The sequence below is a fragment of the Dipodomys merriami genome, unplaced genomic scaffold, assembly GCF_024711535.1.
Source record: "Dipodomys merriami isolate MVZ:Mamm:240054 unplaced genomic scaffold, mDipMer1.0.p SCAF_68, whole genome shotgun sequence".
NCBI lineage: Eukaryota > Metazoa > Chordata > Mammalia > Rodentia > Heteromyidae > Dipodomys > Dipodomys merriami.
Window position 1 is genome coordinate 5,660,002 of NW_027206268.1, and position 18,782 is coordinate 5,678,783.

General features: G+C 42.5%; 2 protein-coding genes across 9 annotated transcripts in view; both read left to right on the forward strand.

The window, feature by feature from the left end:
* The window catches only part of Pls1 (plastin 1), a 64,951-nt gene extending 57,400 nt beyond the window's left edge, over positions 1-7,551 (forward strand). For 3 of the 4 annotated variants that reach the window (XM_070005570.1, XM_070005568.1, XM_070005569.1), the window contains exons 13-16: positions 1,081-1,214; positions 1,778-1,901; positions 4,922-5,046; positions 5,502-7,551. In XM_070005570.1, coding sequence (XP_069861671.1) covers positions 1,081-1,214; positions 1,778-1,901; positions 4,922-5,046; positions 5,502-5,637 — 519 coding nt within the window. In that variant the 3' untranslated portion in view covers positions 5,638-7,551. Of the gene's footprint in view, positions 1-1,080; positions 1,215-1,777; positions 1,902-2,231; positions 2,326-4,921; positions 5,047-5,501 lie in introns of those variants that run through there. The other variant, XM_070005571.1, reaches the window with a different exon arrangement.
* A 1,832-nt stretch (positions 7,552-9,383) lies between these two features.
* The window catches only part of Trpc1 (transient receptor potential cation channel subfamily C member 1), a 36,760-nt gene continuing 27,361 nt past the window's right edge, over positions 9,384-18,782 (forward strand). For 2 of the 5 annotated variants that reach the window (XM_070005563.1, XM_070005564.1), the window contains exons 1-2: positions 9,384-10,091; positions 15,874-16,028. In XM_070005563.1, the coding sequence (XP_069861664.1) occupies positions 9,914-10,091; positions 15,874-16,028 (333 nt within the window). In that variant the 5' untranslated portion in view covers positions 9,384-9,913. Of the gene's footprint in view, positions 10,092-10,713; positions 10,748-15,873; positions 16,029-18,782 lie in introns of those variants that run through there. The other 3 variants (XM_070005566.1, XM_070005567.1, XM_070005565.1) reach the window with 2 other exon arrangements.

Here is an 18,782-nt window from a genome sequence, read left to right on the forward strand (position 1 = left end):
TTCTTTCTTTAGTTTGGTATTGCTCCAAATCTTACAAGGGTTCTGCCAAATTTGAATCCAAGCACTCCTAAAAACAGAACACATCCTTCCTTAACATTAAGACCCATTTCCACTTTCCTTTTCCTTGCCGGCCATAACAGCATCTTCATAGGCCTTCTACATGGCGCCCCAAACTTGTTTTTCTCCACCAGTTCCCCCAGAATTTTTCTCAAACTACAAAACAGATGGTCCTTCACTGAAACACATTTTACACAATCCAGTTTGCTAGAAAATTCTCTCCTTGATCTGCATTTCCATGGAACATGTCATTTACTCTCTTCCTGTTTTAGTTATGTAACTAGAGTGCTGTTATTTTTTTCCCTGTAGACTAGGAGTCAATTCCATTTTTTTTTACTTCTCTATATATATCTATGGTGCTTATTTCTTTTCTTAAATTTAAAAAATAGATTATTATTATGGAGTTGTACAGAGAGATTACAATTCTATAAGTCAGTTAATGAGTATAATTCTTCTTGGACAATGCTAGTCTTTCCTTTGTTATTCCCCAGTTTCCTCCTTCCTTCCCTACACATAATTTGCATAGTTCTGTGAGTGTGTGTGTGTGTGTGTGTGTGTGTGTGTGTGTGTGTGTGTGTGTGTGTGTGTATGTGTGTGTTGCGCTTGTGCCTGGACTTGAATTGAGGGCCTGTGCACTGTCCATGAGCATTTTTGCTCAAGGCTACCTCAAGTCCACTTTTGCTCAAGTCCACTTCCAGTATTTTTGCTGGTTAATTAGGGTCCTCAGATCTCAACTTCCTGAGTAGAAGAGAAGTCTGTATCTCGATAAGAGAATTGTAGCACCAGGTCATGAGTGATGAGAAATCTCTGCAGAGGTCAGGGTAGAACAACAACAACAACACTCTAGAAAGGACTGAGCGGAAGGAATAATTATTCTTTGCATTTATTTGGTTACTGTGAAATGAAATTGAGCATCATCTGTATCATTGGAACTATTTTTCACATGATTGAACTAGGTCTACAGGTTCAGGAGATAGGTTTCTAAGAATGTGTCTTTAAACCAAAACTTTCTCTTACTGGTAGATTGAAAATTGTAACTACGCTGTGGCGCTTGGAAAAAACGAAGCCAAATTCTCCTTGGTGGGCATTGCTGGACAAGACCTAAATGAAGGGAATTCAACCTTGACCCTGGCATTGGTTTGGCAGTTGATGAGAAGGTAAAAGCTGATGCGTTACAGAACTGAGGTCATTTGAGCCACACCAGTAGCTATTTTTGAAGCTTAATAAACAGGAGAAATGCACAGTGCAATGTTATAAAAGGTTTGCTATTGACTTGATGTTCATAACTATATTTTAAAGTGAGACAATCTCTAGAAACACAATAACTTATTATGAATACCTCAGTAAAATGACTTTGTAAGGAGCTGTTTAGAATTCTTTTAGAAATACCACATGGTAGTTTTTGTTTTGAAGAATGAGCTCTGTAATTTTGGAAAGTAATCAAGTGTAAATGCCAGACTAAAATTAGAGATGTTAGAACTGAACTTTTCCTCCCTTCCTCCCTCTCTCGGTCCTTTCTTTTATTTGGAAATGGGGTCTCACTATATATCTTGGGCTGACTTTGAATTTGGGGAATTCTCCTACCTCAGTCTCCCAAGTACTGGGATTACATATGTGTACTACCATATCTGGCTGTCTCTGAAATATTCAAGTATGATATGAATGGCATGGAGGCTAACTTGGCCCTGCTGGTCCCAAGCATAAATCTTGTCTGTTGCAGGTACACACTGAAGGTATTATCCGATCTTGGAGAAGGAGAAAAAGTGAATGATGACATTATTATTAAGTGGGTCAATCAGACTCTTAAAAATGCAAACAAAAGCACTTCTATTTCCAGCTTTAAGGTAACATAATTTTTTAAAAAAAATTGTAAGTTTATGGAAGGAACTTTTTTTAATGGACATGACAATGGTTAGGTTCAGAATCATGTTGATACTTTATCTCAGAAACACATGACTTTTAGGCATACTATTTGGCATGTATAAGCTAGAAATAGTCCATTGGAGTTTGTTTTTTGGGTTTTGATTTCTTTATTGGTTGTCTTGTTGAATAGAAATGCAAATTAGATTGTGGTAATATAATTTAAAGAAATACAGAATTGAGGCAAGAAAAATAATACATAATCCAGTTGTCAAATAAATGGAAGAGAAAGATAAACCCCATTGTCTCTATAGGAGCTATACTGGCTTGTGTTCCCTAGCAGCAGTCTCAGAATTGTTCTGACATCATTCCCAGCCAGAGTGACTCAAGTGGGCACTGAGAAACCTGGTAGGAGAAGACGGATCTTGTCGTTTGGTCTCATAATGCACTTCACACTCACTCCACCAGCATTGTGGCTGTAACTCATAAAGTCATGGCACACCAGACACCCATCGCCACTAACACTCATGCCATCCTTCCATCACGCCTGCGCTTGCATGTGAGCATGTCTGCTTGCACACGTTCACTCGTTGAGCCTTGTGTGTGTGTGACTTGATGATTTGTGAAACCCAGCAAGTGGTGCAGTTTTGTTGTGAACTAGAAGATTGCCAATGGATATGAGGCACTATGTTAAGAGCTATCTACCCTTCCATCATTCCTTTCTTTGCCTCATTGTGCTGTTAACACCATCGCAGAGTGGAAGAAATGTCAGAGGTGGATAAGTTCAGTCTTCTCATCTACCAAAAACTGAGGCCTTAAGAGGAAACTGAATGTTGGCAGAGATGTTGCCCTAGTCCCAGTTCAAGTGCTTTTTATCTCCTCCCTTTCTCTCTTGGAAGAAGCAAATGACATTGAGGGTGTTTGGAAGATTTAAAAAAAATTTTTTACTATATAAGAATCTATAAGAATGTAAAACATTGCCGAGCGCCCGTGGCTCACGCCTGTAATCCTAGCTACTTAGGAGGCTGAGATCTGAGGATCGAGGTTCAAAGCCAGCCTGGGCAGGTTTATCTCCAATAAACCACCAGAAAACCGGAAGTGGTGCTGTAGCTCAAGTGGTAGAATGCTCACCTTGAGCTGAAGAGCTAAGGGACAGCGCCCAGGCCCAGAGTTCAAGCCCCACAACCAAAAAAAAAAAAAAAAAAAAAAAAAAAAGAATGTAAAACTTTATAATTGGGAGGATCAAGGTTCCAAGCCAGTCTGGATAGAAAAGTCCCTGAGACTCTGGGACATGGTGGCACATGCCTGTGATCCCAGCTGTCTCTGTGATCTCAGGACCCCGATTGTGAATCAGGGGTACCTAGGTGGAAAGCCAGACCCTGCCCTAAAAGTCAATGACCTGGATTTCGAAATCCACATGTATGGTTGACTTCATGACCAGCTGAGCCAATGACTGAAGTCCACTCAGGACTCAGGGTTTTCCCTCCTCTGCTTTGCCATCTGACATACCAGCTCTGCTTGCCTTCCTCCCCCTCCCTGCTGCTTCTTCTGGTTATAGGACCGACCAGAGGCTGAGTGTGACCAAAGTTTTAGCCGCTCATTCACATACAGGAAAGGATCACTGGCTCTCCCTGGCCTGATTGAATGAGGCCCAAATGAAAGGATAGAACCACCTTGTTAGCTGGGGCACCAGTGGCTCACGCCTGTCATCCTAGCTACTCAGGAGGCTGAGATCTGAGGATCTCGGTTCAAAGCCAACCTGAGCAGTAAAGTCCGTGATACTGTTATCTCCTATTAACCAGTAGAAAACCGGAAGTGGCGCTGTGGCTCAAAGTGGCAAAGAGCTCGCTTTGAGCAAAAAAATCTCAGGGACTGCGCCCAGGCCCTGAATTTAAGTCCCACAACTGAAAAAGAAAAGAAAAAGAAAACTACTTTATTTGTTAATGAGACTAGTGTTTTTCAGCCTGTTTACTTTTTTCATTATTGTCCCCCCCTAGAAGAATGTTTTAGTACACCTTTTTCCCTGAATCCATTCTTACCATCTAAGTTTAGTGTGAAATACAGAGTTTATTTATTTACATACTGCACTTTAGGCCAAAAAAGCAATATGTTTAACAGCCTGTCTGCACTGAAAATATAAGACCGAGACCCATTCAGGGCCTTTCTTGGAGCATTGAGTAGGCTTGTCAGTGCGTATCCCTAGAACAGTCTGGATACAGAACAAAAATACGGGTTCTGTTAGGATGGAGACAGAAGAGGGAGTGAGCATATGCTATGGGCAGATCATGACCAGAGAGAGAAAATAAATCACATGTGCAAGGGCCAGTAAGTGCTAGAATGAATTCAGATTGAGGCCCAGCTTCAGCTACAGCCTTGGCTATTGAAATTCAGTGATTCATTTTGTATTCACCTTGAAAAAAGAAGTCCAACACAGTATGTTGGCATCAGCATAGGTTGGTTATGGGTTCAAACACTTGGACTGTACTCAGTGGCTGTGTTAAGTCATAAGGGCTTTCTAAATGTCATGTTCTTTATCTTTAAAAGAGGGGTTTTTAACTCCTTTATCATGATACCTGTTGGAATTAAAAATGAAGATTAAATAAGCTACAACATGAAGCTGCAAGAATAATGCCTCTGTTGATTTCACTCTTCTCTCTGAATTTGTAGTCTAAGAAATAAAATATCACCAGAGTTTGTGAATTGTTCACTGAAAATCCATTTATTCTCTTTCAAAAGTGACTTGCCTTTTACAGGACAGATTCTGTAGTTAGCATCATAGGAAGTGTCACATCCACAAATGGTAGTCAGGTAGGTGACAGTTCTCTATCATTTATAGAAAGGCAGAAGAAAAGTCATATATCAAATGGTAGAAAAGCTTACTACATCCAAAAAAAAAAATCTATCTCTTGGTTTCCATTATGTGAGAAGAAGCAGAAGAGGCTAACGATGATGAAAACGAAAGGGTAAGATGTTGAGGAATGCTCATGTCCTCTTTATTTTCTAGGATAAATCAATTAGCACAAGTTTACCTGTCCTAGACCTGATAGATGCCATTGCTCCAAATGCGGTTCGTCAAGAAATGGTCAAGAGAGAAAACCTTTCCAATGAGGACAAACTGAACAACGCTAAGTAAGCCTTCATGGTTTATACATTCTCTAAAACGCTTCCAGGAGCTGAGTGTGGTAGTGCACACCTGCAGTCCCCATGCTTTGAAGGCGGAGGCAGCAGGGTTTCGAGTTTGAAGTTAGTCTGGGCTCCACAGACAGGCAGGAAAGTCCATGAAAACCGGGAGTGGTGCTGTGGCTCTTGTGGTAGAGCATTCGCCTTGAGCCTTAAGCTTTGGGGTGAAGAACAGAGTGCCCAGGCCAGTCGTTCAAGCCCTACGACCAACCAAAAGAAGAAAAAGAATAAAATAAAATCCCTACAGGAAAAGAACAACTTGAATGGGGAATGAGTTTTTAAAATCGCCTCCTTAACCTTTCTGTCAAGTTAATCTTATCAAAATGTTTCATCCTTTTGTTAAAATTTATTCAGTACAAACCAATTGATCACAGATACCAAGATGTTTTTCTTTCCCTTTCAAGATATGCCATCTCAGTTGCTCGAAAGATCGGCGCCCGGATCTATGCATTACCTGATGATCTCGTAGAAGTGAAACCAAAGATGGTGATGACGGTGTTTGCGTGCTTAATGGGAAAAGGGCTGAACAGGATAAAATAATGCAACATGTAATATGCTTTGCTGCCACACTAAACACCGGAATGCCTCGCAGTTTACAGAATTTTGAAATGCAGTGTGTACAAAATCAGAGTATTTGTATGCTGGAAATAGTTCTGTGTTCATTCATGAATTCAGTACCCTGTTTGTATATTAGTTAGAACTTGTCGGCCTTTTTATTTTGGATGACACAACTAATTACCAGTTGATACTGGTTCATTATCAAGCTGGTATTTCATGATTAAATTATTTTTGTTTCCTAAAAGTTTTAGCAAAACCAGACAAATTCATTCTTTTTCATGGATTGAAAAGATCAGGGAAGTTTTGGCAGGTCATGCTATGAAATGTGTTTTGGATTTTTTTTTTGGATGTGTTATTTAATTTTGATCATATAGTCAGAATCCAATTTAATCACTTTATTTTCTTCTTCCTACTATTCTTTAAATTTCTATAGTATCTAAAAACTGAAAGTGACAAGTATTGCTCATTAACATTAGTGTGTGTTTGTGTGTGTGTGTGTCTGTACTGGGGCTTGAACTCAGGGCCTCGAACTCTTGTTTGGCCTTTTCCCATTCAAGGACGGCATTCTACCAGTTGAGCCACACCTCTACTTCTTGCTAGTTAGAGATAAGAGTCTCACAAACTTTTCTTCTTTGGCTGCCTTCAAATTCCAATCCTTAGATCTCAGCTTCCTGAGTAACTAGGATATCCTACCAACAACCAGCTTTTTTTTTTTTTTTTTTTAACAATAAGAGAGCTAATATTAGGGCTGGGAATGTGGCTCAGTGGTAGAGTGCTTGCCTAGCATGCATGAGGCCCTGGGTTCAATTCCTCAGTACCACAGAAAAAGCCAGAAGTGGCGCTGTGGCTCAAGTGGTAGCGTGCTAGCCTTGAGCAAAAAGAAGTTCAGGGACAGTGCCCAGGCCCTGAGTGTAAGCCCCAGGACTGGAGAGAGAGAGAGAGAGAGAGAGAGAGAGAGAGAGAGAGAGAGTGCTAATTATTGAATAAATACCAGAGTCTACTCTTTGTATCAGTAATAGGAGCTTTTTAACACTTAATTTGAACTGCTGTTTTGCATATCCTAGTTTGGTACTGGAGCTTTATCTATTACATGTCGCATATACTATATGTTGGTGGGAAGGTTTTAGAGAAATATGTGTATATTTACATACACATATACACACGTGAAGAGTTTTTTTTAATATTCATTATATTAATTTTTGCCTGTCTCCTTCCAAATACTTGTAGCCAAACATTGGCTAGAACGTGTCATGTTGGCACTATTCCATCTGTAGATTACACTTGCTAGTTTAGCTCTATAGTGAAATTTAAGTAATATAGGATATGCCCCCGGACATTAATGTTCAACCCACTTCTACATTTTACCCATAGCTGCCTTTAAACTGGCCATGTCTGTTTCAGGTTTTTGGTATTTGGGAATAGCTAAAACTTGAGCCTTTTCTTTCCCCTAAATTTTTAGCAGTATCCCAATCCTGCCACTCACAGCTGAATTCAGAAATCTGCTCCCTCTACCTTCCACTGTTTGTGCCAGTGAGCAAGACTACTGTGTAACAAAAACTGTCACTTATCTCCACTCCAACTCCTCCTTATACCATTGATCAAAATATGCATAGTAAGAGTGTGTCCATGAGTTTAGAATAGGTATTTTTTTTAATGAAAAGATCAACAGGTGGATATGTGAAATATATTCTTCTACAAGAGATTTTCTTTCCCTTTTATATTTTGATGATTGTTTTCTTATTTGAAGATCATGGTATGTTCTTGCTCTTTTATGAGAGTATTTAAATTGTGCTGACTTCTTTTTGTTTTTCACCAAATGATCTAATTTACATGGAATCTGGCACTTCAGGGTGTGCTTTTTCTCACAAAGTATATTTAATAAAAAAAAATGCTGTGTAAGTAGAAATGTGTCAGTATTTATTTCATTGAAGGAAAAATACACAGCCTGCCTTCCCCAGGCATGGTGAGATGTACATGTAATCTAGACAGGAAGGAGGAAGCAGCCAGGAATCTGGAGTTCTAGACCAATCTGGGAAAAAGTTAAGATCATCTTATCTCAGAAACAAAATGCAAACAAAAGGGCTGGAGACATGGATCCAAGTGGTAAAGTGTCACCCTCTGGGTTTCAATCCCCAATTCTACAGAAACCAATGAATAAAAAACCAAAACAAAACATAAAGATCAATTAAAAGGTATACAAGAGTATTCCTTTGGAGGTGAGGATATTTCTTTTGTTCTTCTATAGGAAGGATTTTATTAGAGACGAACTGCTTTATTACACGTTGAAACACCTTGAGTCTACCAACTCATGAACATACTTTTATTCTCTATTACCACACTATGTTAAACACTGGAGACTCAGCCAAAAAAAAAAAAAAATCAGATAAAGTCTCTTGACCCATGTGGGAACGAGGGGAGGCGAACTCGGGTCGTTGGGGAAGGTCTCTGAAAGCAAGCTTTATGCTTGGACCGAGCATTCATTCATTCAGCAGGGAGAAGGAGCGAAGGCAGGCTCGCAGAGGCGGGGGTCTGGGGACGGGGATAGGGTCTCACCTGCTTGGGGGACCACAGCCAAGTCTGGAATTACTCCTTTTAGCACCTGTGATGGACGGCAGGGGGTGGCTACTTCTGAACCATGCCCCCCTTCTGTTTGCTACCAGCCTCCCCTGTCTGCATCGTCGTTGAGCTCTGTGGACATCTCGTGGGTGAGGTCACCATGCCCCGATTGATGCTGAAGCAGGTTTCCTGGACAGGCAAGAGAAGACATGCTGCATCTGAGGGTGTGTGTGTGTGTGCACGCGCGCTGGTCCCGGGCCTTGAACTCAGGGCCTGGGCACTGTCTGTTCAAGGCTGGTGCTCTACCACTTGAGCCACAGCGTCACTTTGGGCTTCCTGGACGTGCCTGCCCCGGCTGGGTTCGAACCCTGATCCTCAGGCCTCAGCCTCCTGGGTAGCTAGGATATCCATACCTGTTTCTCTGTTTCCCTCCCGCCCCACACATGGCGGGGTGCGGGGGGGGCAGGGTGCCAGGGACCCCGAAATAACGCGGACAGCTCCCCGAGGGCTTTCGTGGAGGCTCACGTGCGTGCATGGCAGGTTCACCTCGCGTGCGGCGCCAAGTCTATAATCTAGGTGTGGAGCAGAGCTGGGGTCCCCTGGGAGGACCACCTGTGCCTCGGCTGGCCGCGCCGGGAAACTGAGGCGAGTTTGATTGCTGGAGCTGCGTGTCCCCCAAGCCTTCCCAACTAGGCTCGGCCTCCGCCAAGCCCCGCCCACCGGAGCCCATTCGCTCCACACGCCCCGCCCACAGGAGCGCGTCCAGTCCACAGGCCCCAGAGCCTTCTCCAGGATCCGCCCCCTTTCAGAGGGCGTCCACTCCGCAGATTTGAGCCCTCTTCAGGCCCCGCCCACCACAGCGCATTCACTCCAGACCTAATCTCTCCAGGCCCCGCCCCATCCATTCCTGCCCACCAGAGCGCATCCAATCCAGCTATTAGCACTCCCAGGCCCCGCCCACCCCAGGCCGACTCTCCCGCTCGCCCCGCCCTCCAGAGCGCACCCACTCCACAGGCCCCCACATCGCTCTCTAGGCCCCGCCCACTAGAGCGATTCATCCATTCCACACGCCCCGCAGCCCTCTCCAGACTCCGCCCCCGAGGCCAGCCCCGGCCACACGCCCCGCCCCGTAGCCCCGCCCCCCTCCGCAGGCCCCGCCCCGTCGGCGTCGCTCGCGCGCGCGGGGATGAGGATGACGTGAGGGAGCGAGTCGCGAACATCCATCCTGTCAGGGCGCCGCGGGGCCGGCGGTTCCCACAGCCCCCGGAGCCGGCCGTGAGGGAGGAGAAGCGGCCCGCGGAGCTCCTCTCCGGTCGACCCCTCGCCCCCACCGCCCCCTCCGGCCGGGCCGCTGTCCGCGCGGCCCCCCGCGGCTCCTGGCACGGCCCCGCGCTCGGCTGCCGCCCTGGCGCGCTCCAGTCTGTCGTCCCCGGACGGGCGCGGAGCGGCGCGGCCCGGCCGCCGGCGGCTGGGGAGGGGGCGCTGGCCCCGGGGCCGCGCGGGCGCCGCCACCAACCTGGGGCTGTCGGTGGAGGGCGAGTGCTGGCTCCGAGGGGAGGCGCCGCCCCGCGGGGCCAACGGGCCGCGCGCCGAGGCGGCCGTGGGAACCGCGCATCCCTTCTCGGGCCCCGGGGCGGGGTCGGGGCCGGGGCCGGCGGGGGCGCCACCCCCGTCCCCCGGCCTGCCCCCGTCGTGGGCCGCGATGATGGCGGCCCTGTACCCCAGCACCGACCTGTCGGGCCTCCCCTCCCCGTCCCCGCCGTCCTCCCCGAGCTCCTCCTCGCCGTCGCCCCACGAAGTCATGGCGCTCAAGGATGTGCGCGAGGTGAAGGAGGAGAACACCCTCCACGAGAAGCTCTTCCTGCTGGCGTGCGACAAGGGTGAGAGCTGGGCGCCCCCCGCCCCGGCCGGCCCGGCCCGGCCCGGCCCTGCCTCAACTTCCCCCCGGGCCCCGCCCCCGGCCCTCCCCGCGCAGCCCCACCCCCCGCGGGGCGCCCTGCGTGCGCGAGGCGGCGGGGGTGGGGGGTGTCAGCACCCCACTTTTAGCCTCACCCCGGCTACAGGCCTGAAGAGTGAACCCTCCCTCCCTTCTTTTGGGGAGCCAAGAGGTCATTTACTGACCTTCCACCCCCACCCCCCACCCCAGATCCCAGGACCTTCCCTTAACAGCCGCCTCCCGTCCAGGGGCCTTTCCACCCCCGTGTTGTTGGGTTTGGTTTTTGAAGAACTTTGGGCTGTTGCGTGGGTTATTTCCGGGGAACTGGAATGGGGGAGCCCAATATCCTAAGGACTGGGAAGAGTTTCTGCCTCTTCCCTTCCCTCCCCCCCACAAACTTAAGACTGTCTTGATGCTTTTTTTTTTTTTTAAATCCCAAGAGGAAGGTTTATTGCTCCAGGGCCTTCTATGGGAGCTAAAGGTACTGGGAAAATAATTACAGAGCGACATTATGCGGAATGTATTTAGTGTGCCTTTTTTTTTTTTTTTTTTTGGATCTAGAAATTGGTCATTTTTATGGCCTGTGAAGAAAGCCGGCATGTAAGTATGCTTCCGAGCGATGCCTGTCATAAAAAAAGAGTAGGGCATTTGCCCACTGCACGGCTTTTTATTTTTCCCACTACATGAGAAACACCGAGAATTTTTGTTTCTAAAACACGCAGCTGTGCTGTGCCATGGTCATATTCACTTGGGGGGAAAAAATGTGAGTTAGAACCGTGCAGGCTTTCAAGCATACATCCCAAGGACAATTTACACTGTGGGAAGATTAATTGCAGAAGAGTTTTTGCCCGCCTGCGTGCATGAGTGTGCTTTAAATAAATTACTCCCTTTCTCACCCCGTAATGCTTCTGAAATAGAATTTTATTTACATACTTTTGGAAACACATTCATGTATTGACTAAGCCCACTTTATGATCTTGGACACATTAAAATAATATGAAAGCGTTTATAAAGATTTCATAGACATCTTTGAGCAATGTTGGAACTGTAAGGTATGGAATGTCTACGAAATCACAAAATTATGGTCTCTGCAGTGGGCAAGATTAATATTGCTGGCAGTATTAATCACAAATTGTCTGAAAGGGGGGTGAGTGGAGAAAAATTGTCTGATAGGAAAGTAGTAAATTGTGTTATTGTAGAATAAGTACCCCTGTACCTACTCTACTTCATCGTGATTATTTAGAAGCCAATAGAAAATACTACAAGAAAAGAAACTGGATATTCCAGAGAAATTGCAGGCAGAGGAATGTTATAATGGAATATGATGGTGTAGAGTTTTTATTTTCTTTTGGTCTTTTTTTTTTTTTTTTTTTAAACAGCCTCAGTGTGTAGCTCAAGTTGATCTTAAATTCACAGTCTTCTCAAGTGCTGGGATTACAGATCTGTGCCACTAGATATGGCTTTGCATAGGTGTTTGGATAGGTATTTGGATGCTGTGTATATTTAGAATTGCTGCATGATATATCTCAAATCAAAGAGTTTAAATTGATAGCAGTTCTGCAGACTACCCAGGGTACAAGTTGAAGCAGCTTGATATTTGTCAGTTATTCATTTTATACATTATGATTCTTGGAGAGAGGCTGAGGGCATTGCTCAAGTAAGTAAGAGGGGCTTGTCTAGCATGTACAAGGCTCCAGGTTCAATCCCTAGTACCCTTATGAAAAATAAAAAAGATAGTAACATAAAATAAAAATAAATTCACGTGATAGTATATATTTTATTTACATGTTTATATTCATTTAATATTCTTAAACTTTTTTTGGTGTTAAGCAAGCAAAATCTAAAAGTGAAAATTTTCCTAAAATAGCTAAAACATTACAGTGGCATCTTCAGACCAAGTGGTAGAGGTCTACTAAAGCAGCTGTTGGAATGGAGTACTCAGGCTCTTTGTAGAACATTTCCTTAAATCCTTACAACTCCTTGAGCTAGGTGTGTGTGTGTGTGTGTGTGTGGCCTATCCACCTAAGAAGAATAGAATCTAGGAATTTCTAAAGCAAAACTTGTGGAGATATGATGGTTAAGTGTATGTTAATGAATGGGTGGTCCTTAGAGAGGTATGTATAGATTAGGGAGTAAGTGAAGTGGAAAAGGAAAAGATTTAGTTTATAATGACTGACCTTTGTGTAAATAAATTCAATCGATGCAGGAAAAGACTAATCTGAATAGTAGCCATTTCGTAATGGGTCTGAACCTCTCAAAGGTAAAACTCTTTTGAGGTTTTTTTTTTTTTTTCTGGACAAGCTCTGGAGAAAATTCAGTTTCTGTTCCAGTAATACAAGTCTGACTCCACTAAAAGTATTCTCATATTCTTTCTAGTTCAGAATCACAGGATAATTGAAACAAATTCACTTTCTAGGTGAATTTCATTAACCAGTAAGGCATGATCCTTACTGCTGATGTCTTTTTCCTTTCTCATTGAGCCTCTTTAATTCATAGGAGTCTGTGGTATCTCTGGCCTGCTCATTAGAGCAAGGATAGCTAGTGTTTTATTCAGGAAGCACTTAAACTAACTGTTAGTTTAACTCTTTTTTTTTTTTTTTTTTTTTTTTGTCGGTCGTAGGGCTTGAACTCTGGGCCTGGGCGCTGTCCTTCAGCTCTTCAGCTCAAGGCGAGCGCTCTACCACTTGAGCTACAGCGCCACTTCCGGTTTTCTGGTGGTTTATTGGAGATAGGAGTCTCACAGTCTCTCCTGCCCGGGCTGGCTTTGAACCGCGATCCTCAGATCTCAGCCTCCTGAGTAGCTAGGATTACAGGCGTGAGCCACCGGCGCCCGGCTCATTTAGTTTAACTCTTGATGGTGGCTTTTAAGACATTTGTGAACATATACCCACATAAAGCCTCTAACTTGCTGAGGATCAATAATAAATTCTGTTGTAGAAAAAAAACATACAAAAGGGCTCAGTCCCTGCCAACTCTCTATGGAGACTATTTTTTGTGGGGGGGAATTTAATTAGGGTTTGAGTTAGCAGTCTCTTAACATTCCCACGTGAGGTCACAGTGATCTGGAGAGAAAGAGGGCAGGATTTTGTCTTTAGGACTGGGTTCAGCCAACTGTGTGTTCTATGAACTTTATGTTATGATTACTGTACTATAAGGAAGGATACTTTAAGTTCTTAGATAAGTTTTGTTTACCTTAAGATGCTTTTCAAGTATGCACCAATTTTGGGAGTGTTTCACTGACATTCGTATATTTAATGGTACTGTTATGTTTTACCAATTTGAGAAGAGGCTTCAGAGTGTGTGAGGTTAGAGAAGGATGGCGAGCATTGAAGATGCAGAGCGGAGAATTGCTGGGAGATCTGTGTTGGCAGATGGTAGCAAAGGTTAAAGAGATTTGTACCAAGAGGGGAGAAAAGAGAGAGTATGGTAGCACCATCCTATTCACCAGCCACAGCATTTAAGTACTGTATATAGGAAAGCCTGAAATCCCCAGTTTTAGGATGTCTTAGCTGAGAAATGAGGTGGGGAGAGGGGTAGATTGTGGTTATTTTACCATGGGACAGAGCAGCCAGCCAGCAAGATAAACAAAAAAGTAATCCTCCCTTAGACATATCCTGGTCACAGAGCTGAGTTTTTATTGTCAGCATCTTCCTGCTGCTGAGTTACTACAGTGGATTCACCTGGAAGAAGATTTTGCACGCTGTCTTCCTGCAGCAGTGGTAACCTTTTGGGGCTCCATTCCTTTGGTCACTGTTGGAATAGCATCACTTCATGATGTGTTTGCTAAGTTTTTACCATGAAGCATTAGCATCTAAATATTAATTAGTAGTGTTACAGGGACAGTATTTCTTTTGTAAATAGTTTTCTTCTGGAGGGAATTAGGGAACTATATTGTCAAGAAAATTACTGTTTATCTCCTTTCAAACTGTAGGGATTGTAAGGTTATAGGGTTATAAGGTTATACTCGCATATATGTTTTTTGTTGTTGTTGTTGTTGTTGTTTTTTTGTCAGTTGTGGGGCTTGAACTCTGGGCCTGGGCACTGTCCCTCAGCTCTTCAGCTCAAGGCTAGTGTTCTACCACTTGAGCCACAGTGCCACTTCTGGCTTTTTCTGCTTATGTGGTGCTGAGAGATTGAACCCAGGGTCTCATGCATGCAAGGCAAGCACTTTACCACTGAGCCACCTTCCCAGCCCCCGTACTAGCATATTTGTGTGACATTAGCAAGCAGAATCTACTAACCTGTCTTTCTTAGTGTCTCTTTGGTAGTGCTGGGGTTTGAATGCAGGAGGTCTTGTGCTTGCCAGGTAGGAGGCATATCACCTGAGCCATGCCCCTAGCCCTTTTTGGTGCTTTAGTGTTTTTAAGATAGAGTCTTGAGCTTTTGCCCAAGCAGTCCTTAGACTGCAATCCTCTTAACCTCTGTCAGTTACATAGCTGGAACTGCAGATGTGCCCTGCCTTACCAGACTTGTTTGTAATATAGGGTCTTGCTAACTTTGTGTCTGGGCTGTTCTAAGCTGGAATACTCCTATCTTCCATTATCTGAGTAGCTGAGATTACAGGCATGTGCTACCATGCTGGATCCTTGTTTTTGTATTTATTCATTTAGTCCAATTTTAGTATTTTTCTGTATCATGAAATCATTCATTTCTTTCTCCTTCTGGTTTCCATGCTGTTCTTTCCCAGTTTTTTATTCATAGACTTCTAAGAAATAATTATATTTGCAAGTCACTTAAAATGGTATATTCATGTGAGGTTTAAAAAGCAAAATGAAACATGTCAAACAAGCTACCCTTGCTTTTTTCCCTCTAATTGGCATTTCTCTTTATTTATTCTACTTACTCCTGCCCTGTACCATCTTGTCATTTGAGAAAGATAGAATAGTTCTCAATTTCCTATGAGAGAACTGCTTCATTGTAGGCTACAGCCTGGCACTGTAAGTCTAGTCCTGAGTTTTGTGAACTGAATGTTCCCTGGTTACTTAAGTAGCTTTATTAATGAGATGCTGCCTCTGTGTGTGTGTGTGTGTGTGTGTGTGTGTGTGTGTGTGTGTGTGTGTGTGTGTGTGTGTGTGTGTGTGTGTGTGTGTGTGTGTGTGTGTGTGTGTGTGTGTGTGTGTGTGTGTGTGTGTGTGTGTGTGTGGAGGGGGAGTGGAGGAAGAGAAAGGGGAGGATTTTCAGTCAATCTTCCCTCTAATTGTAATTTTACTACAAGTAAAAATATACATGTTGGCACCGCTTTTCAAAAGTCTACTTTTCCTCTTTATAATGTCCTCTACTTAGTTCTGATTTTTAATCATTTTGATATGGAAGTAAAAGTATACATGTGTCTGAGCTATAAAATTTCTTCTTTTAAGAAACATTTTTTTTTCTGGCTGCCAGTTTGCCTTTCTGGTTATTCTTTATTGCTTTACATATCTTCTATGAGTTTCTTTCCTTATGTCATCAAATTATGAATTTTAAGGTAGTTTTATTTCACATTGCTCATTTCAAACTTTTCTACTTGTATTTTATATTTGCTGCTGACACGCATATATACGTATATATATTTAAATCAAGATACACTCTAGGAAATTTTCACATTTGTAGTGTTCATTTCCAAATGCAAGAATGAGTTTAGGGTTTTTTTTTTTAATCTTTTAATCCAACAAGTTAAAATTTTCTTTACAGTCATTCTTATTTAATATGTCTTGAATATTAAGTTATGTTTGTATATTGTTATTTAGGTGACTACTATATGGTTAAAAAGATTTTGGAGGAAAACAGTTCAGGGGACTTGAACATAAATTGCGTAGATGTGCTTGGGAGGAATGCTGTTACCATAACTATTGAAAACGAAAACTTGGATATACTGCAGCTTCTTTTGGACTACGGTTGTCAGGTACAAGGCCAGATAATTTTATCTACAGCTTCTAAGAACTGTTAGATATGTCATGTTTTCATCTTTCCTTCTACTTAATGTTCTTTTTCTTGTTTTCTGTCTTTCTTTCACCTTCTGTTGGATTTTGAGCCACTAAAAAGTTTTGAAAACAGACTAAAGGTCTAACATTTTTAATTGTTCTACTTTTTTCTCTCTCAATTGTCACTTTCCACTACATTTGAAAGAAGTAAATGATCACACCTTTGTTTCTATGAACTATATTATTACTATTTTCATTGTATAACCAAGAATAGCACAGGGGTTCTGAAAGTGTTTGGGGAATAGGCTTTTCTGTGGCCCTTTTTTGCACACATACAAAAAATACTCATTAAACAAGTTTATTTAACTTTGGTTTTCTCCTAAGTTTTATCAGTTTTTTTTGTGAAATTTAACATTTACTTATGTCTAAAGATAAATGCTTTATGTTAACACTTGAAATGGTAGATTTTTCTAATTTGTCTTCACACCAGTTCAGGTAGAAAGGAATAATCAGTCTAGTATAGATTCTGAAGCAACTTTGGTAATAATATTTGCTTTTCTTTTTTGATTTGCTTGTAAATGGATGTAGCCATGGATTCTGACTCCGTGTTGGTGTTGATGAGGTAGATTTGGGGGGTGGGGAGCTAAGATCAGAAAGCACTCAAAGAAGATTGAGTATTAATCGATATTTTCAGAGTTAAAAAAAAGAGACTGTCTTTAGTTATCCAGAACAGGACCAAGAATGACAAAGTTAGTAACAAGTACTTCTGAGCAGCCTGAGTAGCTGGTAAATTGAATTTCCAACCTAAAGTTAGTTGTAGGAGTACTTCTGGAGCCCTCCTTCAAACTTTTCTTTCCTTCCCATTTTGGATTCCATTTTACCAATTCTTACTTCTTAGATTTGTGGTCCGGTGAAGTAGATAGGCAGTGGAAAGGGCAGAAGAACTGCAGAGGAACAAAATGAGACACATTTAGAAAAGATGTAACAGCATTACATGTCTGAGGCAGCTGCATGTTAGGGTGCCAATTAAGGGTTATTTTATCATAGTAAGGAAAAGTTAAATTATATTCACTATTATTTCAGAACAAAGAATATATTTACACAGTACTTCTGAGAGCAGAAGACCTTTCATCAAAGTAGTTTAAAATGCAAAGTTAAACACTTAAAGGCATAAGCTTCAGTTACTAGAAAATAAGGTCATAAGGAAATTTAGTCCCTAATGATTCTGGATAAAGAGGTATTGTGTTTTTACACATATGGTTTAATGTATGTAGTAGTTCTACTGTGTTTTATACATGGTTCTTTTACATCTTGGTCACATACAACTGTCATAGTCAACCTCTCTAGATGGTATTTTACAGATGGAAAACTGAGGCTCAAAGACTTTAATGAGTTGCCCAAAGTCCAAAAATTAGTAGAGGCAAACCTAAGATTTGAATTTACTCTTCTGACTACAAATCCCATGCTCTTTCCAGTTCACTGTGTTCTATCCAGATTGCTCTGTCTTATTCTACCAATCAACACATGTCCAGGACCTCCGGCTGGGTGTGATTATGGCTATGAATAAACAAAGCATGGCTTCTTCATTGAAGGACTTGGAAGTGAAGTAGACAATTAGAGTGTATGTGAATTACAAGGCAACCTAATAATGCGAAGGTATATTTAATAAGTGCTGAGTGGTAATCATGTTTGACCCTTGTATATTGCTTTGCAGTTATAGAATGTTGACTTGTATATTATCTTGTGTTATAGTAGTGGTTCTTAACTAGGAGACAGTGGCCGATGTCTGGAGACACGTAGTTTCACATCGAGGTAGGTGACTACTGGTGTCTAGTGGGTGAAGGCTAGACGTTTCTGAACATCCTATAATGCACATGGCAGCAGCCACCACAAGCAAATATCCACCTAAAATGTCAGTAACGCTACCATTGAAAACCTCTCTTTTATACTTAAACTTTTGTGGTTCAGTATGAATATTTGATATACAGGAAAGGATGAAATCACTGTGGACTGGGACTATCAAGAAGAGTTTCTGCCTAGAATATGTAGGAAGCCCTGGGTTTGATCCCTAGCATACAAAAATAAATAAATAAATAAAATGACATTTAAAAAGAGCATTAAGAAGCAAGGCACTGTTGGCTCACATCTATAATTCTAGCTACTTGAGTCAGTGAACAGCATTTTTGTAATAGGTGTTACCAGGAAAAACAACAAATGAAGCTGATTAAAAAAAAAAAAAAAAAAAGGCCTTAAATACCAGGCTGAGAAATTGGCGTTTAATGTAGTATCATTAAATGTTGAGAAGAGGTGTGATCTGGGTCCAGTGGTATTTTAGAAAGTAAACCTGATTGAATTTAGTATAAATTGGGAAAGGAGAGGTGGCAGGAGCCTATGCAAGCAGTTTTTGTAGTAATTCCATTTTGACGATGTTAGCCAGACTGGAAGAGCAGCTTTAATATTAGTAAGATTAATAACTGCCAAGAACAGGAAAGAGGTGGGGTTGCACATCACCCTTGCCTAGCATGCTCCAAGCCCTGGGTTCGAACCCCAACGCTAAAGAAAAGGGAAAGCAGATTTGAGAGATGTTATGAAGGAAGAAGGGACAGATCTTGATGGATATTTAAATCTGGAAGAATTGAGGATTGCAAGATGATCTGGAAATCTTAAACATGAATAGCCAGGAGAAGGATGAAAGAAAGCATGATCAGCAGAGAGGTCAGTCTTGGGACAAAGAA